The sequence below is a fragment of the Mobula hypostoma genome, chromosome 10 (genome assembly GCF_963921235.1).
Source record: "Mobula hypostoma chromosome 10, sMobHyp1.1, whole genome shotgun sequence".
In the NCBI taxonomy this organism is placed as follows: domain Eukaryota; kingdom Metazoa; phylum Chordata; class Chondrichthyes; order Myliobatiformes; family Myliobatidae; genus Mobula; species Mobula hypostoma.
In genome coordinates, this window is record NC_086106.1 from 66,559,674 (window position 1) to 66,584,295 (window position 24,622).

At 39.5% G+C, this 24,622-nt stretch overlaps 1 protein-coding gene across 4 annotated transcripts in view; it reads right to left on the bottom strand.

Moving 5' to 3' along the window:
- The window catches only part of diaph2 (diaphanous-related formin 2), a 638,125-nt gene that overhangs the window by 225,080 nt on the left and 388,423 nt on the right, over window positions 1-24,622 (bottom strand). For all 4 annotated transcript variants that reach the window (XM_063060627.1, XM_063060626.1, XM_063060628.1 and 1 more), the window contains one exon: window positions 19,846-19,975. In XM_063060627.1, coding sequence (XP_062916697.1) covers window positions 19,846-19,975 — 130 coding nt within the window. The remainder of the gene's footprint in view (window positions 1-19,845; window positions 19,976-24,622) is intronic.

A 24,622-nucleotide genomic window follows, 5' to 3' on the forward strand; every position in this document is an offset into this window, starting at 1 on the left:
TCGATAGGCTAACAGTCTCGATGAGAAAAGGTGTTTGGAGAGAACTATGTCCCAAAGCATTGAACGATTTTAAAGGCTTCGAACAATCAACAATAAATATGGCAATAGTGATTTTGGCTAAGGAGGCTGGGTTTGTGGAAGTTGACAAAGATGATGTTGAAGAGGTTTTGGCATCCCATGACCAAAAACTGACAGATGAAGAGCTGATGCAATTGCAAGAGGGAAGGATACGAGTTGAAACCGAATGCAGTAGCGAACGGCCCGAAGGTGAAATCGTCTAGGAACTGAACATGAAGCACTTGCGTGAAATTTTCGCTGCGAATGACAGCGCCACAATGATTGCAGAAAAGTATGACTTTAATTTTGAAAGGACACGTAGGTTTAGGGCATATTTGCAGGATGGTTTGAGTGCTTACGAAGAACTGCATGATAGAAAAATGCGTGAGGCTAAGCAGTCAAGCATACTGTCGTTTTTCAAGCCTTCCACATCTGCCACAGCAGACAACGAACCTCGGCCTTCAACATCAAGGCAGGCAGACTTCGAAGCTGTTAGTGACCAGTTTCCTGTACCTCCCACCACCACAACCTCAGCCGAACACACCATCATCAGTGTGCTCGCTGTCTTCCCAATTCTGGTAAGTGAAACTACACTGTACATACATTATTTCTACGTTATGTAGGCTGTGTATTTTTATGTGTTATTTGATATGATTTGGTAGGTTACTTTTCGGGTCTGGGAACACGCAAAAATTTTTCCAATATAAATGAAAGACATTTTCGCGAAAGTGGAATTTAAAGGTAGTCATGGGTGGTTTGATCGGTTTTTGAGGCAACGGCAGCTTCATAGCTTAAAGGTTACAGGAGAGAGTGCTTGCGTGAGATTTTCACTGCACTTGACAGTGCTGCAATGATTGCAGAAAAGTATTACTACTTTATATAGGCTGTGTATTTATCATATCATTCCTGCTTTTACTATATGTTACCGTTATTTTAGGTTTTATGTGCTACTTGGTACGATTTGGTAGTTTTTTTTGGGTCTGGGAACTCTCAAAAATTTTTCCCATAAAAATTAATGGTAATTCCTTCTTCGCTTTACACCATTTCGGCTTAGGAACAGTTTCATAGGAACGCTCTACCTTTGGATAGCAGGAGAAACCTATAATGCTCTAACCAGCAGAATCCATTCACAAGCTCCATGCCCTCCCCCTACTTTTTTTAAAACCTATGTTTAAAACCTACTTTTTTGACTAGCATGTAGTGACACCAGGAAATATTGCTTGACTTCAATTTTGTCAGATTACACTTCCATGTAATGACTTTTACATTAGACATGATAAATGTGATCAGTTATCATTGTCAACCTGGAACACTGCAAAATAGCAAGATGTGACATTTATAAGCATTCTTCTTGCAATGATTAAATCAGTTTGCAAGATAGTATATTGACAGATGTATATGAACTGAAGTTCCAGTGAACATCCCCTGGTATGTTAGTTCAAACCTAAGACAAGTATCTGCAGTAAATTATTCAGAATCACCCTTCTCAGATTTGCTTAAATACACTTAATTCAAATACTTACATTGAATTATCATTTATTTCCAAGTTGTTATTCTGCTTCATATAAGGTGCATTTGTTAATTTCATTGCTGAAGTGGCATAAAGAATGATGGCTACTTGACATTAAAGTTCCCAAACATTCTGAGGAATAAAATTCAGAATCTGTGCCAAGACCAACTTTTCTCTGGAACTAACAGGAGCAAATGTAGATTCACTGCATCAAGAATTGAAGCTGTGTCTTTGATCATGAAATACAAGAAAAGAAACTAGTATTCAGTAAGCAGTCTTCAGTAGTTCAGGAGCCCAAAACACTTCACAATTGATGAAATACTTTCAAAGTGAAGCTACTGTTCTAACGTACAAAAATGTTGTTCAGTTCACCAGGAAAATTCATCTTCACTTAGTGTCATGGGAGCTTTTATGTCAACATAAAAGATGAGTCTCAGTATAACAGCTCATTGAAAAGACTTTGTTATTGCAGTTTTTGAGGGAGTACTGTTACAGAGGTTGAACTGGAGCAAGGCCCTGAATGAACTCTATGTAATAATCTAGTTATACTAAATTTCATCAATGATCTTGGAAGTTGAAAATCTTTATTGGAACGGGACTTGTTGAATTGTGTACCTTTAATTATGAGGCTCTGAAATCTCAGCTACTGTCAGATTATTGTAAGGGTGACATCCTATCAGTGCAAAACATTGTACATGACAGATCCACGAAACCCTGATCTTGCATACAGTTGAAGTCAGAAGTTTACCTACACCTTAGCCAAAAACATTTAAACTCAGTTTTTCACAATTCCTGACATCTAATCCTAGAAAACATTCCTTGTCTTAGGTCAGTCAGGATCACTACTTTATTTTAAGAATGTGAAATGTCAGAATAATAGTAGAGAGAATGATTTATTTCAGCTTTTATTTCTTTCATCACTTTCCCAGTGGGTCAGAAGTTTACATACACTTTGTTAGTATTTGGTAGCTTTGCCTTTAAACTGTTTAACTTGGGTCAAACGTTTTGGGTTGACTTCCACAAGCTTCTCACAGCAAGTTGCTGGAATTTTGTTCCATTTCTCCAGACAGAACTGGTGTAACTGAGTCAGGTTTGTAGGCCTCCTTGCTTGCACAAGCTTTCTTCTAAGAAGTTTCAGTTTCTGTCTGGCATTGGTTCCAAAGGGCTGCCAGCAATTGTAATATCATCAAACTGGTTGAGCAGTTAACAAAATTAGAACGTTCCCACAAAACAAATAAAAGAAAACAATGAATAATTTTGTTCAATCCCAGACATTTACTCAAAAAGTGATTCTGGGAAAGAAATATTAAATATGTGCCGCGTGTTGAGTTTGTGGCATACTTTCTGCAACAGTTGTCATTCAAAATGTTAGTGAATACAAGATCCAAGGCACAATCTGCAAAAAGAATGCCCATACGTGTATAATATGCTCTAAGGATTTTTTTTCCATTTGATTGACAGAAATAAACAAGTAGACTTCAGGTCCAAAGGTGCTTGGGAGTTGATCAAAGAGGAAAAATGGAGATCAGCGACCCTGTGGATCATTGGGATATTGGGGAAAGGGGTCACAATTGATGCTGGGGTTGTGATCTGGTAAGGTGCTTCTCTGGAAGAATTAGAGTGAGAGTTAAGGTCTTAATTTAAGAGGCACCTATCTTTAATAAGTTAAAAAAAACAAATCTGAATACCAACCTCTATTATAATTCAAATAGCAACTTAAACACAGACCAGAGTTTCCAAATCTATAAAGCCAAAGTACTGTATATAATCAGGTCTTCACCACTATAAACTTGTTGGACTACATGTATTATCAAAATTAGATTTTACAACTTCCATAAAGTCATTTTTCATAATAGTTTTATATCTGTGAATCAAAGTTCTGAATTTTAAGGATCAATCTAGAAGAATAATATTAGCATCACCAGGCAGCTAGAAATTATTGATTGCCATGATCTACATACCAATTTCAAGTCCATGCTGTGCTGTGGATTTTACATCTAGGTAATTACCACCTTCAGTATGATTAGCAGGAAAGATTGGCGGTTTTAATTCAGGTGGTCAATTTTTTTCATTGCTAGCCTCAACGTACCTGAACTTCATTCCTCCACCATGGTGACCCTAAGCCAAGCTCTGGAGATCCCTCAGAAACCTCTCCTTCCTCCTTTAATATGCTCCTTGATCAAGTGTCTTATCATCTTCATTTGCACCTCCTTGCTTTTCTTGGCATTCATGTTTTTATTTTAAAACTGCCTATGAAGAGCTCTGTGACGTCATTGCCAATAAATTGGAAGTGAACATCGTTCAATTATTTCCCAAAGATCTGAATTTGCTGACCATTTGTCAATCAGTCCATGGTTGATCACAGCTTAAGTGATCAGCGTATGCTAGACTGACCTCACCAAATTCACATGGGCAATGAATGAAATTTGAATGAAATTTAAGAAATATTGAACAAGCATGCATAGGAAGAAATAATATCATCAACATAAAATATATTTGCTTCTGTTTAAAGAAAAACAGGTAATGTTTAAAACAGAATAATAAAGTCCAAAAAATACTTCAGATTGAAGGTGAAGACAATAATAGTGCGGAAACTTACAGTCCTAGGTTTATGGTATTTTCTAGCGCATATGTGATTCTTTGGTCAAAAAGACACATGAAGAGAAGTCATTAGAGACATCAACTGGCTGAAAGAGCAGCCACTGTGTAAATTTTAACAACTTGTAGTTAATTCTATCATCAAAATCCTGGCAATCATGTGCAAAAGCTGTACTTAGATCTGAAATATAAGTGTTACTTCTCTTTTGTTACCAAGGTCATGAAACTAAATTATGAGATTATATCCATTGTGCAGGCTTTGGCTTTTTCGTCATAACAATTTAAGATGGCTATTTAGTTCATTAGCCCTTTTGGCAAAATTTCAAAAGATGCTACTAGTTATATCAAAAGAAAATTAGGAAAGAAATAAGAGGCAATTCAGCCCATGCCAACTCTCAGGACAATCCTGATTTCCCTATAATTTAATCATTAACTCCATCCTGATTTTTCTACCACCCAGCTACACAAGGAAAAGTATACAGCTATCCCAATTAATGCATCAACCACCACAGCTTGAAGATGCAAAGCAAATGGAAAATCCAGGAGAAATCTATGCAGACATAGGGAAATGATATAAATTGCACACTGTCAACAACAGAGACCAGAATTGAACATGTCTTGCGAGAACTGTGGAGAAGCACTCATCCTACAGAAGTTAAAGTTATTGAGAATTTGTTATTGAAGGAAAGACTAATACATCCAGGCTTCAGAGAGAAATTCCACATTAGCTTTAATGTACCACCTTTATACACAGGACACAGATTCAGAACTTTGTCTTTTAATTGAATATCTTTTCTCACTTTCTCAGCAATAATAGGCCCCCATTTCCTCTTTTAGCGAACCTCCCTACAGTTCATTTTAGTTACATATCATATTATGTGCAAAGAATGCATTGGCTCTTTGAATTTTCATTAGAGCAAAACATACCATAAAATGTGAAAAAAATGGTTAAAGCATGCTAGTAAAATCCTTAAGGAGAAAATATAAACTGCTCTAGGAACTAGGAAATAATTTGCTGGTTATAGGACCTGCTCATGTTCCAATAAGTGCGACTTGATTGCAAATTCAAACTAGATGAAAAAGACGTAATCAAACAGGCCAAGTAAAAGGTAAATCAATTTTAAAGCAGTTAAATGATTCACAATACCAATCACACTTATAAGGGATGACTGCATACCAAACAACTAGAGCTAAATGTTTGGCAAAGAGCTAATTCCATATGTCCTGCTTTATGGCATTAAATGCACACTGGTTGTTTGACAGGTCTTCATACCATATTAAATCACTGTACAGATAAGCAATCCAGAAGTGTCAGCAACATCATGTGCTACCTCTGTGCAACATCATGTGGACTCTCTGATGGTGGTGTCTGAAAACAGGATGCTGTCCAAGTTGCATGCCATCTTGGACAATGTCTCCCATCCACTACATAATGTACTGGTTGGGCACAGGAGTACATTCAGCCAGAGACTCATTCCACCGAGATGCAGCACAGAGTGTCACAGGAAGTCATTCCTGCCTGTGGCCATCAAACTTCACAACTCCTCCCTTGGAGGGTCAGACACCCTGAGCCAATTGGCTGGTCCTGGACTTATTTCCTGGCATAAATTACATATTACTATTTAACTATTTATGGTTTTATTACTATTTATTATTTATGGTGCAACTGTAACGAAAACCAATTTCCCCCGGGATCAATAAAGTATGACTATGACTACCTGATGACTTTTTCCCTTTTTTTTTAGCAGACTAGTGTTCTTTTAAGTCTTTTAAGTTCTTTCTAGGTTAGGGTTAGAATTGAGTAACGTTAGATATAACATCAAGAAGTAGTTACCCAAGAGTCTGCAAGTTTCACAGCAGTGGAAGTTTGCAGCCAAGCATGTAAAGGACATGAAAATTAACGTCCTTAAGTGAAGTTGGTAAAGGTATTATCTACTGTGACATTAAATAATTTAGGAGAAATGTTTCGGGATTAATCACTGGCTTATATCAAGTTATCTTGTCCAACAAATATCTATAATTTTCTCAATGGAAAAAGGTCATCAATGTTTAATATCAACTTGATTTTTCTTTCCACAGCTGCTGCCTGAACTTTTGGGTATTTTCATCATGCTCGCTGACTTATTTCTAACAGACTTGCAGCACCTTCATTTATTTCCTGTATTTGCACTTTCTCCAGACAAATAAGCTGCAATGAACAAACTTACATCACCCTCCCTCAACTAGCACAATAGTTGCATCATTTATCTTGATCTGCATCCCAACACATTTTTTGTTCTTTCCATTTCTTGTGCTTCTTTGCAACTTTAAACTTGCTTGATTTCTGACTTCCAGTTTGAAGTTAATTCTGTTTCACTCTCCACAGCTGTCCTGCACTCACCCCATCTCCCTGCAGATTTAACAGTGATAGAGACTGTCTTAAACGTGCCTATTGCTCCATGAGCCTCCACATCCAAGACATCATTCTCCACAACCTCTGCCATCTCCGAAGGGATCCTACCACAAAACATATCTTTACCTTCCTTCCACTCTCCACAGTGATTGCTCCCTCCATGATTCTCTTGTCCATTCGACCCTCTCCACTAATCTTCCTTCTAATGCTTATCCTTGCAAGCAGCATAAGTGCTACACTTACCCATACACCTCCTCTGTCACCTCCATTTAGCGCCCCAAACAGTCCTTCCAGGTGAGGCAACACTTCATCTGTGAATTTACAATGTTTGTCTATTGTATCCGGTGTTCCTGATGCCTTATCTACAAACCCCATTTCCAGAAACGTTGCGATATTTTCCAAAATGCAATAAAAACAAAAATCTGTGATATGTTAATTCACGTGAACCTTTATTTAACTGACAAAAGTACAAAGAAAAGATTTTCAATAGTTTTACTGACCAACTTAATTGTATTTTGTAAATATACACAAATTTAGAATTTGATGGCTGCAACACACTCAACAAAAGTTGGGACAGAGTTAAAATAAGATTGAAAAGTGCACAGAATGTTCAAGTAACACCGGTTTGGAAGACTCCACATTAAGCAGGCTAATTGGTAACAGGTGAGGTATCATGACTGGGTATAAAAGTAGTGTCCATCAAAGGCTCAGTCTTTGCAAGCAAGGATGGGTCGTGGCTCACCCCTTTGTGCCAAAATTCGTGAGAGAATTGTTAGTCAGTTCAAAAGGAACATTTTTCAATGCAAGATTGCAGAGAATTTAGGTCTTTCAACATCTACAGTACATAATATTGTGAAAAGATTCAGAGAATTCAGAGACATCTCAGTGTGTAAAGGGCAAGGTCGGAAACCACTGTTGAATGCGCGTAATCTTCGACCCCTCAGGCGGCACTGCCTAAGAAACTGTCATGCTACTGTGACAATTATAGCCACCTGGGCTCAGGAGTACTTCGGAAAACCATTGTCACTCAACACAGTCCATCACTGCATCCAGAAATGCAACTTGAAACTGTATTATGCAAGGAGGAAGCCATATATCAACTCTATGCAGAAATACCAGCGAGTTCTCTGGGCCCAAGCTCATCTCAGATGGACTGAAAGACTGTGGAACCGTGTGCTGTGGTCAGATGAGACCACATTTCAGCTAGTTTTCGGAAAAAACGGGCGTCGAGTTCTCTGTGCCAAAGATGAAAACAACCATCCAGATTGTTATCAGCGAAAGGTGCAAAAGCCAGCATCTGTGATGGTATGGGGGTGCATCAGTGCCCACGGCATGTGAGTTGCATGTATGTGAAGGTACCATTGACTCTGAGGCATATATTAGGATTTTAGAGAGACATATGTTGCCATCAAGGTGACGTCTCTTCCCGGGACCTCCATGCTTATTTCAGCAGGATAATGCCAGACCACATTCTGCACGGGCTACAACAGCGTGGCTTTGTAGACACAGAGAGCATGTGCTTGACTGGCCTGCTGCCAGTCTAGATCTATCTCCTATTGAAAATGTATGGCGCATCATGAAGAGGAGAATCAGACAATGGAGACCACAGACTGTTGAGCAGCTGAAGTCTTATATCAAGCAAGAATGGACAAAATTTCCAATTGCAAATCTACCACAACTAGTATCCGCAGTTCCAGAACGATTAATAAGTGTTACTAAAAGGAAAGGTGATGTACACAATGGTAAACATGCCTCTGTCCCAACTTTTGTTGTGTGTTGCAGCCATTAAGTTCTAAATTTGTGTATGTTTACAAAATACAATTAAGTTGGTCAGTAAAACTATTGAAAATCTTTTCTCTGTACTTTTGTCAGTTAAATAAAGGTTCACGTGAATTAACATATCACAGATTTTTGTTTTCATTGCATTTTGGAAAATATCCCAACTTTTCTGGAAATGGGGTTTGTACATTAGTGAGACTTGGCATAAATTGTGGGACTACTTCATCAAGCACCTCTGCTCCATCCAGCAAAAGTGGAGCTTCCCAGTGGCCAAATATTTTAATCCTGATGCCCATTCCCATTCCAACATGTCGATCCATGGTCTCCTCTTGTGCCACAATGAGGTCACCTTCAAGGTGCAGAAGCAACAACTTATATTCTGTGTGCCTCCAACCATAAGGCTGGCTTATCAGCACTGTCCTTCTTAAATAAAGGAACAAGAAATTTTATCTTCTGCTCCAATAAAAACAATTCCATTCTATCCAATCCATGCAAACGATTAAAGATTCCAGTCCCAGTAACAGACTTGCAACTTTTGTCAGCACCCTCTGCAGTACAATCACATCCTCCCTGCAGTGCAGTGAACAGAACTATATGCTGTATTCAAGCTGAGTCCTAAATGGTTCTCCATAAAGTTCTGGCATTAGCCAACTGCTTGAATATTCACACTTCATCTACCGAGGACAGCACCATGGATGCTATTAGCTGATCAACCTCGAAGAATACATGGCCAAAAACTCCAAAGTCCTCTTCTTCCATAACTCTCTGTATCCTTCCACTTATCTTGTTGTGTTACATTCCTCTACACATCACTGATAATTCAAAATGCTTCCTTCAAATAAGAGTTAACAGTTTAGGATAAAGGCTTTTCATCAAAGTTTCATGACAGGTGCTTGACCCAAAACATTATCTATTCCATCTCTCTCTCTCCCTCACTCTCCAAATATGATATGCTATGATTTGCTGAGGACTTGCTGTTTCTATTTCAAATTTCCAACATCTCCAGCATCTTGCTTTTGTATGACTAAAATTAGACAGGAATATGAAAGAGCCCTTATTTATGATTTCAGTAAGGCAATGGCAAAAAAACAAAATTCATTTTAATGCTGATATATCATTGATAGAGCATGTGACAGCAAGTGGAGGGGGGAACAGTTGTGGTTAGAGTTACACCATCCACCCCACTGTTATATTGGCCAGATGGATCTGACTTTGTCAGAAATGCACAAGAAAACTCCATAACACTGTGCCCATTAATTCAAAAGTGCTTTGCATTTTTTACATCCTTGGGGGATAGGATGTTCAGTGAACTAGAGAAAAGAATCTATAGCTCACTGAATTTTGATCAGGCTGTTTGAGAAAATGAGTATACATTGTTATATGTCTCTGTCCGCCAGAGAAAGCAGGATCTCCCAGTGGCCACAAATTTTAATTCCACATCCCATTCCCATTCTGATATGTCTATCCACGGCGGCCTCTACTACAAAGATGACGCCACACTCAGGTTGGAGGAACAACACCTTACATTCCGTCTATATACACACATTCTTTCTCTCTCTCTCTCCTTTTTCTCCCTCTGTTCCTCTCACTATACCCCTTGCCCATCCTCTGGGTTTTTCCCCCCCTCCCCCTTCTCCTTCTCCCCGGACCTCCTGTCCCATGATCCTCTCATATCCCTTTTGCCAATCACCTGTCCAGCTCTTGGCTCCATCCCTCCCCCTCCTGTCTTCTCCTATCATTTTGGACCTCCCCCTCCCCTCCCACTTTCAAATCTCTCACTAGCTCTTCCTTCAGTTAGTCCTGACGAAGGGTCTCGGCCCGAAACGTCGACTGTACCGCTTCCTAGAGATGCTGCCTGGCCTGCTGTGTTCACCAGCAACTTTGATGTGTGTTGCTTGAATTTCCAGCATCTGCAGAATTCGTGTATACATTGTTATAATTGATTCCGCAAAAACTGAACTGCACTACAACTGTTTAATAACACTTCAGTTAATAGCATCTTAGTAAATAGTTGCATACCTCCATTTTTTTGAAGACACCACACCAATTTCCAAAGACCACATTAATATTTTTAACATTTCATAAGAAATAAGGGCTGGTTTGAATTTGTCCAATGAAAATTAAATCTGCTTGTTCACTTTTTCATAGCACAAGAGTAATTGTGAAATGAGCTATTTTGCACTTCAATATCTAATTTATCATTTTTAACGAGGTCTCTGATCATCCAAAGAACACAAAATGGCAATGGTTTTACAGCACCTGCAGCAAATCACGTGCTCTGAGAAGTGGATGTTTGGTTACAGTATATAACATTCTTATGCCAATTCGATGTGAATCAATAATTGGAAACTCCAGTAAACAATGCTACAATTTAGATAAGTAAGGATATATGACCAGTTTGCATATTCCAAAAGGATTATGTTAGTCCATATTACTTAACTGTTGCTCTTTTGGAATATCATGAGTCCTAAATTCAGCTACTGTTGTTCTTAAACTTTTATTTTCCAAGACTGACATCAACCACTTCAGGAATACAGGACATCAGTATGCATGGTGGTTACAAAGACAGACCCAATGTGATTGTACTTCCTTTCTCTCTCTCTTAAATCCTTCAAATCAGCTTAAGTCATTTTCTTCGGCAGCTGAATGGGGCACGACTGCGCAAGCACGTGTAAGTCAGACCGTAAGGCAGCAGGAGTACTAAAAGAGAGCAGATTAACGGAGCGGGCAACAGAGTAGAGGGAGACAAAGTAGGAAGGCTTTGGCTCCTGAGGCTTCGGCGAGCAGAGGCTGAGGAAGAGCTTCACTCCAAGTGAGGTAAGGCCGGTTAAGTTCCTTTAATAAATCTAATTACCTTAAGAGTAGGTAATGGAGGCAGCAGTTAGGGCAGTTGAGTGCTCCATTTGCAGAATGTGGGAAGTCAGGGCGAGCACAATCGTCCCCAATAACTACACCTGTGAAAGGTGCATCCAGCTGCAGCTCCTGACAAACCAAGTTAGGAAACTGGAGCTGGAGCTGGATGATCTTTGGATCATTCGGGAGGCAGAGGCAGAAATAGAGAGGAGTTACAGGGAGATAGTCACCCCTAAGAGTCAGGAGACAGGTAGCTGGGTGAATGTCAGGAGAGGGAAGGGGAATAAATAGAATGAGCAGAGCACCCCTGTGGCCGTTCCCACCAATAATAAGTATATCATTTTGGATACTGTTGACGGGGACGACTGACTAGGGACAAGTTGCACTGGTTGCATCTCTGGCACCGAGATGGGACCCTCAACTCAGAAGGGAAGGAGGGAAAAGAGGAGAGCAGTACTGATCGGGGATTCGATAGTTAGAGGGACAGATAAGAGGTTCTGTGGAAGAGATCAAGATTCCCGGATGGTCTGTTGCCTCCCTGGTGCTCAGGTCCACGATATCCCGGATCGAGTTCTCGGTATTCTCAAGAGGGAGGGTGAGCAGCCGGATGTCGTGGTCCATGTAGGGACCAATGACGTGGGTAGGAAGAGTGAGGAGGTCCTGAAAGGTGAGTTTAGGGAGTTAGGCGCCAAGTTAAAAGGCAGGACCTCCAGGATAGCAATCTCAGGATTGCTACCAGTGCCACGTGCAGGCAGATTTAGAAATAGTAAGATAGCACAGATCAACATGTGGCTGAAGACATGGTGCAGGAAGGAAGGCTTCAGATTTATAAATAATTGGGCAGTTTTCCAGGGAAGGTGGGATCTGTTCCAGCAGGACGGTCTACATCTGAACTGGAGGGGGACAAATATTCTTGCAGGTAGATTTGCTAGAGAGACTCCGGTGGATTTAAACTAGATACGAGGGGGGAGGGGAACCAGAGTGTAGGAACAGATGTAGGGAAGAAGGAAGAAAAAGAAAATAGTAAATTTGTTTGCACCGTTAGTGATAAACAGAGAGAAAGAGGTGGACAATTTCTTGAATGCATTTACTTTAATGCTAGGAGCATTATAAGAAAGGTGGATGAGCTTAAAGCATGGATTGATATTTGGAAGTATGATGTGGTAGCTATTAGTGAAAAACGGTTACAGGAGGGGTGTGATTGACAACTAAATATTCCTGGATTTAATTGCTTCAGGTGTGATAGAATCAGAGGGACAAGAGGGGGAGGTGTTGCATTGCTTGTCAGAGAAAATATTACAGCAGTGCTCTGGCAGGATAGATTAGAGGGCTTGGCTAGGGAGGCTATTTGTGTGGAATTGAGGAATGGGAAAGGTGTAGTAACTCTTATGGGGGTGTATTATAGACCACCAAATGGGGAGCGAGAATTGGAGGTGCAAATTTGTAAGGAAAGAGCAGATATTCGTAGAAAGCACAAGGTTGTGATTGTGGGAGATTTTAATTTTCCACACATAGACTGGGAAGCCCATACTGTAAAAAGGCTGGATGGTTTGGAGTTTGTAAAATGTGTGTAAGATAGTTTTTTGCAGCAATACATAGATGTACCAACTAGAGAAGGGACAGTGTTGGATCTCCTGTTAGGGAATGAGATAGGTCAGGTGACGGAGGTTTGTGTTGGGGAGCACTTTGGGTCCAGTGATCACAATGCTATTAGTTTCAATATAATTATGGAGAAGGATAGGTCTGGACCCAGGGTTGAGATTTTTGATTGAGAAAGGCTAACTTTGAGGAGATGCAAAAGGATTTAGAAGGAGTGGATTGGGACAATTTGTTTTATGGGAAGCATGTAATAGAGAAATGGAGGTCATTTAAAGGCGAAATTTTGAGGGTACAGAATCTTTATGTTCCTGTTAGGTTGAAAGGAAAGGTTAAAAGTTTGAGAGAGCCATGGTTTTCAAGGGATATAGAAAACTTGGTTTGGAAAAAGAGAGAGGTATCTACAATAAATATAGGCAACATGGAGTAAATGAGGTGCTCGAGAAATATAAAGAATTTAAGAAGAATTTTAAGAAAGAAATTAGAAAAGCTAAAAGAAGATAAGAGGTTGCTTTGGCAAGTAAGGTGAAAATAAATCTCAAGGGTTTCTACCATTATATTAATAGCAAAAGGATAGTGAGGAATAAAACTAGTCCCTTAGAGAATCAGAGTGGACAGCTGTGTGTGGAGCCAAAAGAGACGGGGGAAATTCTGAACAATTTCTTTTCTTCAGTATTCACTAAGGAGAAGGATATTGAATTGTGTAAGATAAGGGAAACAGGTAGGGAAGTTATGGAAACTATGATGATTAAAGAAGAGGAAGCACTGGCACTTGTAAGGAATATAAAAGTGGATAAGTCTCCGGGTCCAGACAGGATATTTCCTAGGACCTTGAGGGAAGTTAGCATGGAAATAGCAGGGGCTCTGACAGGAATATTTCAAATGTCATTAGAAACAGGGATGGTGCCAGAGGATTGGTGTATTGCTCATGTTGTTCCATTGTTTAAAAAGGGAATGATCGGCCTGTGAGTTTGACGTCAGTAGTGGGTAAATTGATGGAAGGTATTCTTAGAGATGGTATATATAATTATCTGGATAGACAGGGTCTGATTAGGAACAGTCAACATGGATTTGTGCGTGGAAGGTCATGTTTGACAAATCTTATTGGATTTTTTGATGAGGTTACTATGAAAGTTGACGAGGGTAAAGCAGTGGATGTTGTCTATATGGACTTCAGTAAGGCCTTTGACAAGGTCCTATACGGAAGGTTGGTATGGAAGGTTCAATCGTTAGGTATTAATATTGAAGTAGTAAAATGGATTCAGCAGTGGCTGGATGGGAGACACCAGAGAGTGGTGGTGGATAACTTTTTGTCAGGTTGGAGGCCAGTGACTGGTGGTGTGCCTCAGGAATCTGTACTGGGTCCAATGTTATTTGTCATATACATTAATGATCTGGATGATGGGGTGGTAAATTGGATGAGTAAGTATGCAGATGATACTAAGATAGGTGGAGTTTTGGATAATGAAGTAGGTTTTCAAAGCTTGCAGAGAGATTTAGGCCAGTTAGAAGAGTGGGCTGAAGGGTGGCAGATGCAGTTTAATGCTGATAAATGTGAGGTGCTACACTTTGGCAGGACTAATCAAAGTAGGACATACATGGTAAATGGTAGGGCACTGAAGAATGCAGTAGAACAGAGGGATCTAGGAATAATGGTGCATAGTTCCCTGAAGGTGGAATCTCATGTGGATAGGGTGGTGAAGAAAGCTTTTGGTATGCTGGCCTTTATAAATCAGAGCACTGAGTATAGGAGTTGGGATGTAATGTTGAAATTGTACAAGGCATTGGTGAGGCCAAATTTGGAGTATTGTGTACAGTTCTGGTCACCGAATTATAGGAAAGATGTCAACAAAATAGAGAGAGTACAGAGAAGATTTACTAGAACGTTACCTGGGTTTCATCACCTAAGTTACAGAGAAAGGTTAAACAAGTTGGGTCTCTATTCTTTTGAATGTAGAAAGTTGAAGGGGGACTTGATAGAGGTATTTAAAATTATGAGGGGGATAGACAGAGTTGACGTGGATAGGCTTTTTCTATTGAGAGTGGGGGAGGTTCAAACAAGAAGACATGAGTTGAGAGTTAAAGCGCAAAAGTTTAGGGGTAACATGAAGGGGAACTTCTTTACTCAGAGAGTAGTAGCTGTGTGGAACGAGTTTCCAGCAGAAGTGGTTAAGGCAGGTTCGATGTTGTCGTTTAAAGTTAAATTGGACAGCTATATGGACCGGAAAGGAATGGAGGGTTATGGGCTGAGTGCAGGTCGGTGGGACTAGGTGAGAGTAAGAGTTCGGCATGGACTATAATTGTTTCCATGCTGTAATTGTTGTATGGTTATATGGTTAAGTCAATAACAATAAACTGTATGGTTGCCAGTTTAAACTAGGGTAAGTTCACAGAATTACCCACGATAATTATTGTTGATATCCTCCTCTACTTTCCCCAAATTAGATGAGTAAAACTGAAAGAAACCTATTTTGCTAAACAATACGTCAAATTTTCTCATGTTTGACTGGTCCATCTGTACAACAGAAATTGACTTTTGCACTGAAGCAAAAGAGGAATCCCTGTTTCCACCCTCTACCTCCAGTTTACTCCTTCCGTTTGCTTTTGGTAATGTACTGAATCCACACATTCTACTATTATTCTGTCTGAGATATGTGTGATTTATGAATTATATATTCATATTTCATGTAATATCATTGATGTCTTTTAGAATTATGAATAAATTAAATCTACTTCATTGTCCTCGTCTACTCTACCCATTAACTATTCAGGACGGCCTGTCAAGGTTCAGCCACAAAGTTTAGTGAAGAATGTAGAGAATGGTGGTTAAGCCGAACATTTCAAGGAAGGATTATAGAGCGTAAGCGGCGGAAGATGTAGAGATGTTGAATTAGAAATCTGGGACTTTTGGAGGATGGGAGAGTCAGGCCTGGGTCACAAGCAATGCTGGGTAGGAGGTATCTGAGGTAGTTGTGAGGGCCCTGAAGGACCAAACAAGTCTATCATTAATGAGGGCGGCTTGTTGTAGGATTACCTGGCTGAATTCCACAAGTTTAGGCCAATCTCCTTTAAGTAAAACTGAAGCAAGCCAGAAACATTATGAAGATATGCTTTAGCATGACCAGTTTAAGAAGGGGCTGGGAAGAACTGCAAAAATGAAAATTGTGGGTGACATCCAGAAGTCCATTTCATATCATTTGATACCTATGCACATCTCCACTCTGCTGAAACATATGGGGAACACAAGGAAAAATCATGATCTTCATTCAACTCACAGCACCCAACTCTTATTTATTTTGTAATTGTGTAGCTAGTACTTAAAGATTGATTCCATGCAATCTAATTTACAGGGATAGGCATGCAGTTAGTTTTTGTTTTCTTTTTTGCATGAACTCAATTGTCTTTTACTTTATTCATATATAAGTGACTGCTCTATACTTCACTGGACATATTCTCCATCCTTTCTGAAATACAAGTGTAATGTTAGTTACCTACTGATCCTTTGTTGCAAAGTCTTTCAAGATTCCGGAGGCCATTTTGGAGAAGCCACTGTGTGAGTGGGCCAGTGTAGGAGTCTGAGGCTTCAGCAAGGAGGCACAGGTGGGTAGCATGTATGAATAGGCAAGGTATTTTTTTTATATAAGTAACTAAAAAAAATACCCAACTACTAGAAAATAAATAGAGATGCAGGATCTGGTGATGTGTAGTAGCTGCACGTTGCAGGAGCTGGTGGACCCCATTGTGGTTCCTGGTGACCATATGTGCAAAAAGCATTGGTTTCTCTAGGAACTCAGGCTGAAAGTTAATGATATGGAATCTGAGCTTCAAACACTATGATGCACAGGGAGGGGGAAAGAGTTACCTGGGCATTGGATTTGAGGAGACGGTCACACTCATTAGATTAAACCACTTGAAATTCTGTCCGTGGCCAGAGACTCGAGGGTGTGATTGCAAGTGAGGCAGATGGGGGGAATCTAAGAGGTAGTGCTACTTCAAATTCTGTCCGTGGCCAGAGACTCGAGGGTGTGACTGCAAGTGAGGCAGTTGGGGGGAATTTAAAACGTAGTGCTAGAGAAACCCCAGCCTTTGAGCTTGCCTCACACGTCTGAGATTGTTTCTGCCTGTGAGGATGAGAGTGGGGGTTACAGGAAGAATGAACAACCAAACCACGGCACTGTGAATCAGGGAGCAACTCAGGGGTGGGGCGGGGGGGAGGAGAGAAAAGAAATGTAGTTGTAGTTGGGGATAATATAGTCAGGAGAATAGACACAATCCTGTCGCAAGGATTGAGAATCTTGAAGTCTGTGTTGTCTACACGGTGCCCAAGTTTGGGACATCTTAGGACTTATACAATACAGCAAAAGTTAATGGGAAGCTAGAGGACTGGAAGTGTTTAAAAAGCAACAAAGGCAAATTTAAAAAAAAATAAAGAGAGAAAAAATTAAATATGGAAGTAAGCCAACCAATAATATAAATGGAAAAGACTATAGGTTTTCCCTGTGGAAGACATCAGCCGCATGCCAGAAATTTGAATGTTGGGGAGAGGGGGGTGCAAAAGTTAGTATAGTTGCTATTACTAAGGAGAAGATGTCCGAGAAGCTGAAAGATCTGCAGGCAGAAAGTCACTAGGATCAGACAGACTACACCCTAGGTAGCTGAAGAGATTCTGGAAGTAGTAATGATTTTTGAAGAAGCATTGGAATCTGGAAAATCATAAATGTCACTACACCCTTTAAGTGAGGGAGGACAGGAAAAAGACAGGAAATTATGGTCCAGTTAGCCTGACTTCAGTGGTTGGCAATGTTGAGGTTTCAGTATATTTGGGGGCACACGATAAAAGAGGCCAAAGTCAGCATGATTTCCTTCAGGGAGATTTTGCCAGATAAATCAATTGGAATTCTTCAAGGAAGTAACAGGCAGGATAGACAAAGGAGAGTCAGTGCAGATTGTTAACTTGGACTTCAGAAGGCCTTTGACAAGGTGCCATACAGAAAGCTAATTAACAAAATAAGAGGTCAGAATATTACAGGAAAGCTACTAACATGAATAGAACTTTGGCTGACTGGCAGGAGGCAATGAGTGGGAATAAAGGGGGCCTTCTTGGTTGGCTGCTGGTGACTAGTGGTGTTCTATAGGGGTCAGAGTTGGGTCCACTATTTTTCACAATATGTCAATGATCTCAATGATGGAACTGATGGCTTTATTGCCAGGTCTGCAGATGATACAAAGATAGGCAGAGGGACAGGTAGTGTTGAGGAAGCAAGAAGACTGCAGAAAGACTTGGATAGATTAGAAAAATGGGCTAAGAAAGTGACAGATGGGAAGTATATGGTCATACACTTTGGTAGAAGGAATAAAGATATAAACTATTTTCTAAATGGGGAGCAAATTCAGAAATCAAAGATGCATAGAGATTTGGGAGTCCTTGAGCAGGGTTCCCTGAAGGCTAAGTTGCAGATTGAGTTGGTGGTAAGAAAGACAACTGTAATATTAGCATTCATTTCCAGAGGACTGGAAAATAAAAGTAAGGATGTTATTGCTGAGGCTTTAAGGCATTGGTCAGACCACATTTTGAGGCCTTGTATCTAAGAAAGAATGTGCTGGCACTGGAGAAGGTTGAGAGCAGGCTTACAAAAAGCTGTGAAGGAAAGGGCTAAAAAAAAAAAAAAATGAGGGGCATTTAATGGCACTGGGCCTGTACTCCCTGGAATTAAGAATGAGGAGAGAGGTCTCATAGAAAGATATTTAATAGTAAAAGGTCTAGATAGCATAAACATGGAGAAGATGCTTCCAAGATTAGGGCAAGTCTAGTGGTGAATATACAGAATTCATTGCCACAGACAACTGTGGAGGCCAAGTCATTAGGTATATATAAAGCAGAGGCTGTTAGGTTCTTGATTAGTAAAGGTGTCAAAGCTTTCAAGAAGAAGGCAGGAAAATGAAAAAAATCAGCCATGATCGAATGACAAAGCAGACTTAATATGGAGCATGGCCTAATTCTGCTTCTATGTCTTACGGTCTTAGTAATGCTTCTTCTATTTTACCTCTACCTCCTTAGAATACCCATATGGGGATCACACCTGTTTCTAACTCCGCTGGATCTCCATGTAATTGATTTTTATTGGAACAATAAATTGGATGGAATGTAACATGAATAGCAATGATTAGGTTAAAAAGTAGGGGTGCATTTACTAGCTGAAGAAAGCAAAACGAAGTTTCTTTATAAAAAGCTATGTCCATTCAGTAACTTACTCAAACATTTATAATGAAGGCAAGACTGATAAATCTGTGAGTATGCAGTGGTTATGTTTAATGGATAAGGAATGGGGAAAAGTGAAGAGAGAAGGGGAGAAAGAGAAAATACAGTTTCAAAAGGTTATGACTTCTTAACAAACTACATACAGAAACATTATCACACATACTGAAGAAACTGCTTAGAACCAGCAGGCAAATGAGTACCACATCTTAAAATGAATCTAACTTGTGAATCAATTGTGGCTGCATGACCTATGAGCTATGGTTTAGTAGTAATGTGCTCTAAAGAACTTCAGTCAAATAAGAAACAAAAAATAATATTGTACAATAATGCAAAGTACAATACTTCTATACAATGGTAAAGGTTAAAAATACAAGTACTGAGTATCACAGAGGATAATTCAGTATAGAAACAGTAAAGTTTAAAGCAAAGATACTTCTGTTTAATGTTTCCAAGATACATAAAATATATAAAACATTGACGTATTTTCTGCCCAAGTATGTCTACGGTTACATATCTACTTTGTTTCAGTGCTGCTCTGGCGAAGTGAGCAAAGCAACCAAGTTAACTACACACTTGAGAAACTCACTTACTGTAGCAGAGCCATTTAGGTTGAGTGTTCATATAGTTCATCTATAGATGTCTATGTTAAGCTCCAGCATAATGTGGTGCGTAACAAGATTTTATGGTTAGACTGTTCAGGGAAAGCTTTACTTTAACACTTACCACTAAAATGCTTTTAAAAGCTCTTCTCTGAATTCCATCATTATAATGTAACAAGCACCATTCCAGTCATAGACGTACCTTTGCTTGCACTTTCTGTGTGGATTATTTCATCTGTGAATTTCAAGATGTCTGGATACTTCTCTTCTGTAATCTCTGCTAAAAAGTGCATCAATGTTGCCTTCTGGTCGACTGACTTAGTGTCTTTAAGCTGTACAAGAAAACAATAAGATATTCTCCATTAAACTCTCACCTCCATCTACATACAGTATTTATACAAATTTTTCTTAAAAGTTGCAATTGAAACCACATCTACTATTTCCACCAGCAGTTCATTCTGCACTTGCACCACTTGTTTCCCTTTAGATTTTCCTTTAATATTTCACCTTTCAACCTTAGTTCATGATCTCTAGTTCTAGTGTCACCCAACTGCAGTGGAAAAAGACTACTTGCGTTTACCCTTTCTATAACCCTCATTATTTTGTATACTTCTTTGTATACCTCTACCAAATCTCCCCTCAATCTCTTATGCTCCTGGGAAAGGAAGTCCTAACCCATTCAACCTTTCCCTGTAACTCAAGTCCTGATCACATCCTTGTAAATTCTCTCAGAACTGTTTCAATCTTATTCATATCTTTCCTGCAGGGAGAAGACTCCAAATTTAGCCTCACCATCTTTTACAAATTCAACACAACATCCCAACTCATATTTTGCCTGGGTATCTTCCAGCCTGATGGCATTAACATTGATTTCTCTAACTTACATGAATTTCTTTCCCCTTCCCCTTCTCTCTTTTTCCATTCCCTATTCTGGCTCCCTCTTATGTCTTCACACTTGCCCATTACCTCCCTTCTGGTGCTTCTCCTCCTCCTTCCCTCACTCCCATAGTTCACTCTCCTCCCTATCAGATTCCTTCTCCAGCCCTTCTCTTTTCCCACCCCCATCTTCATATTCTGGCTTCATCCCCCTTCTTTTCCAATCCTGATGAAGGCTCAGTCCGAAATGTCGAGTGTTTATTCCTCTCCGTAGATGCTACCTGATTTGCTGAGTTCCTCCAGCATTTTGTGGGTGTTACTTTTGTACAGAATATTCTGAGTTATGTAGGCCAATATACCAAAACCTCCCTTTATTGCCCTATCTAACCGTTGACAGCACATTCAAGGAATTAGGGATCTGCATTCTCGGATCCTTTTGTTCTACCGCACTTCTCAGTGCCCTACCATTCAATATGCAAGTCCTACCCTGATTTGAATTGAGATTCAAAAATAAATTGCTGCCAAATTTGAAATTAAGTTCAAGTAATATTCCACCCACAGTTCCTTCATGAATAATTGAACTTTCCTCACAGTTCATTCCACACTTACACCACCCTTTGAGTGAAATTGCTTCCCACCCGCCCCCCCCACCTAGGCTGCCTTAAATATTTCACCCTTAACCTATGATCTCTAGTAGTCTCACCCAACCTCCATAGAAAATGTCAGCATTTACCCTATTTAACCCCTCATGCTTAGATCTTTCTGAGAATTTCTCTAAAAGAATTCTCTTTTTTTTGTTTTGTATGATAAATCCAACCATAGACTTAGCAATTTGTAGAAAGCAGTATGTCACTTGTCAATTACGTTCTGAAAATCCAGATAATCTTTAGGTTCAACATAATGAATGTGTTATCATATTGGGCATTCACGGTGGGGGGGAGTGATTAGGAAATGCGGTTCTATTATGCAACACACACAAAATGCTTGAAGAACAGCAGGCAAGGCAGAATCTATGGAAAAGAGTACAGTTGATGTTTCGGACCGAGACCCTTCGGCAGGACTTCCAGCATCTACAGATTTTCTCTTGTCTGTGAGGGGCTCTCTTCTGAATTAGTTTGTGGAGGTCAGCCAGTTCCACAAGGTTTGTTTTTCACTAAAATGAAAGATGGGGGGGGGGGCGGGAGGCAGCAGTAGTTACTGACCTTCGCTCCCAATGTCCAATCTAGAGTAAAGCCATTGTTTGGAGTAGGCAAATGTAATTTGTAAATTTATCCCTAAATGCAAAATCTTCTAATACGATCATAGCTTCCTCAAGAGGCATGATCTCTGCTCCCACAACCAGAATTATTCCTTAAGATTTCTGTAGTTTCTATCAATGAATATTCAAAATATCTTTTTCATTATGAATTGCTTTTTGCAGTATTTCCTGTTCATATATTTTTGAAACAGTTTTTTTTATGCATCTTATTCAGCTGTATTTATTTTCACATTATGATAAAATTCCAAATCCAGGAAGTTGCATATTAATTCCCTCAATTTAGGACTGCTAAAATTCTTCTTCTCCCTCAATAATACATTGCGTTGACCTTTGTGGGTGTCTTCAACTCAGACTATGCTTTATATTCTCATGCGTCACCGCCATGTCTGGCAGCATAAAGGATAATATTTTTACCTGTACTGATCATACACACTTCTCCTTATTGATTTATATGAGATTTGACATGGTGTATTATACTTTGTTGAGATCAATATATCTTTGAAATTATGTTTAATTATTCAGATCTTATTCCCATGATTCCCATATAACAAGCATAATCTACATTCATGTATTGTTTCCATTACAAAATCATAATACATTTCATTAACTTGTTATATCATATCTTTGTAAATCAGCTACTACGGACTGCAACAAAATCCCAACTGTGCAAAAATGTAGTTACATAAATTGGTATGTCACTAATTTATTTACCTGTTATTTTAAAGATGGTGTTATAGATTGTTTGATGCCTACAGAAATCCAGTTTGGCATCTAACATATAAATGTATTCCTTAGTCATTTGTTCCTATCAAGCTAGGGTTCAAGTTGCTTATTAATACAGAAGCATTGAAATGAACAGTCAAGGAACATGTAGCTCTTGCTTTAAATGCTATCATAATGTGCAGTGTGGCTTTCAGAAGGTGATATTCTTCTCCTTACAGTACAAAGGTTTCAGATTAAAATGCTACAAATAAAATGAACTGCTCATCCTGTACAAGTAACCCCTGCACTATGGCTATTTGGCTTCTGGAAATTCATCTTTACAGAATTCACAAATTTGATATATGGAATAAAAAATATGCTCACAGAATATATGTGGAGAAAAAAGTAAATAAAGAAACAGAATATTTTATTCAGCCTGTGTTCAAAGGTTTAAAGGTTCATTTATCATCAAAGCCTGTATCCTTATAGACCACAAAACAAAGAAAAAACACTAAATTCATTTAGAGAGATACATCAACCCCACCCCCTCTCCTGCACAAAAAAGAATGGCATCCCAATTATTAATCTCCAAAATCCCACTTCCACCCCACACAAAATGGAACAGCAACTTGAACCCCAAAAAACAACCCCTCTTTGCACAAAAAAACTATCAGAACACAGCAGAGCATCAACTGCCAAGCACTCTCCCCTCGCACAACAAAACAGAAGAGGAACGAGTGATAAAAAACACAGAACATAAAAAGTCTAAGTCTGAAAAAGTCCACAGTCCATAAGCGCAATAATCCAATCCATAAACGCAGAACCATGACACCATCCTACGGTATCATTGACATCCATCGAAAGACAGGGACACAACAAAAGGCCTACCTGTCTGCCACATTGATGAATGTATAGATGACATAGTTTTGCATTATAGAAAATAATGATCATGCTTTCTAGGAATGCAACTACCCCTGTAATGTCAGAGTCATATTCAGTATAGTCCACTACTGACGACTGGAGGAGGATGACATGTATGGTGAATGCACAGTTCTCTTTCTCTCTCTCTCTCTCTGTCTCAAATCCAGAGTCAAAAATAAATTGTTGCCAAATTTGAGGTCAAATACATCAGACTCACTAAGAATCGTCAACATGGCTTTTTACGAGGGAAGGTCTTGTTTCACAAAATTGATTGGAGTTTTTTGAGGAAGTTAATAGTAAAGGTTAATTAGGTCCATGCAGGCAGTGGATTTTGCCTTCATGGACTTTAGTAAAACATTTGACAATGTCCTTCATGATGGGGCTGGCCCAAAAGATTAAGTCACGTGGGATCCATGGTACACTGATAAATTGGATGCAAAACTGGACTGGTAATAGAAGACACAGGGTAGTGGTAGAGAGGTGTTTGTTTCTGATTGTAAGGCTGTGACGTGGTGTAAAGATCAACTGCGAGGATCAGTGCTCTGACCTAAGTGTTTCTGCTAAGTATACATATAACACCAAAGGACCATGAGACACAGGAGCAGAATGTAGCCATTCAACCCATCGAGTCTGCTCCACCATTTCATCCTGGCTGGTTTATGATCCCTCTCAACCTCATTCTCCTGCCTTCATCCCTTAGCATTTGACACCCTTACTAATCAAGAACATATCTACCTCTGCTTTAAATATACCCAATAACATTGCCTCCACAGCCATCTGTGGCAATGAATTCTACATATTCATCACACTTCGGCTTACGAAATTCACCTCTGTTCTAAAGGGACATCCTTATATTCTGAAACTGTGCCCTCTGGTCCTGGACCAGATGAATAGGATATTGTGATGAATAGGAAACATCCTCTCCATGTCCACTCTATCAAGGCCTTTCAATATTCAATAAGTTTCAATGAGATTCTCCCCCCCCATCCTTCAAAATTCCAGCGAGTACAGGCCCATAGCCATCAAACACTCCTCATACGTTAACACTTTCATTCCCAGGATATTTCTCATGAACTAACCTCTGGACCCTCTTAATCCCACTACATCCTTTCTTAGATAAGGGTCCCAAAGATGCATACAATACTCTGACCAATGCCTTTTAAAGCTTCAGCTTTACATTCCTGCTTTCATATTCTAGTCCTCTCGAAATGAACGCTAACAT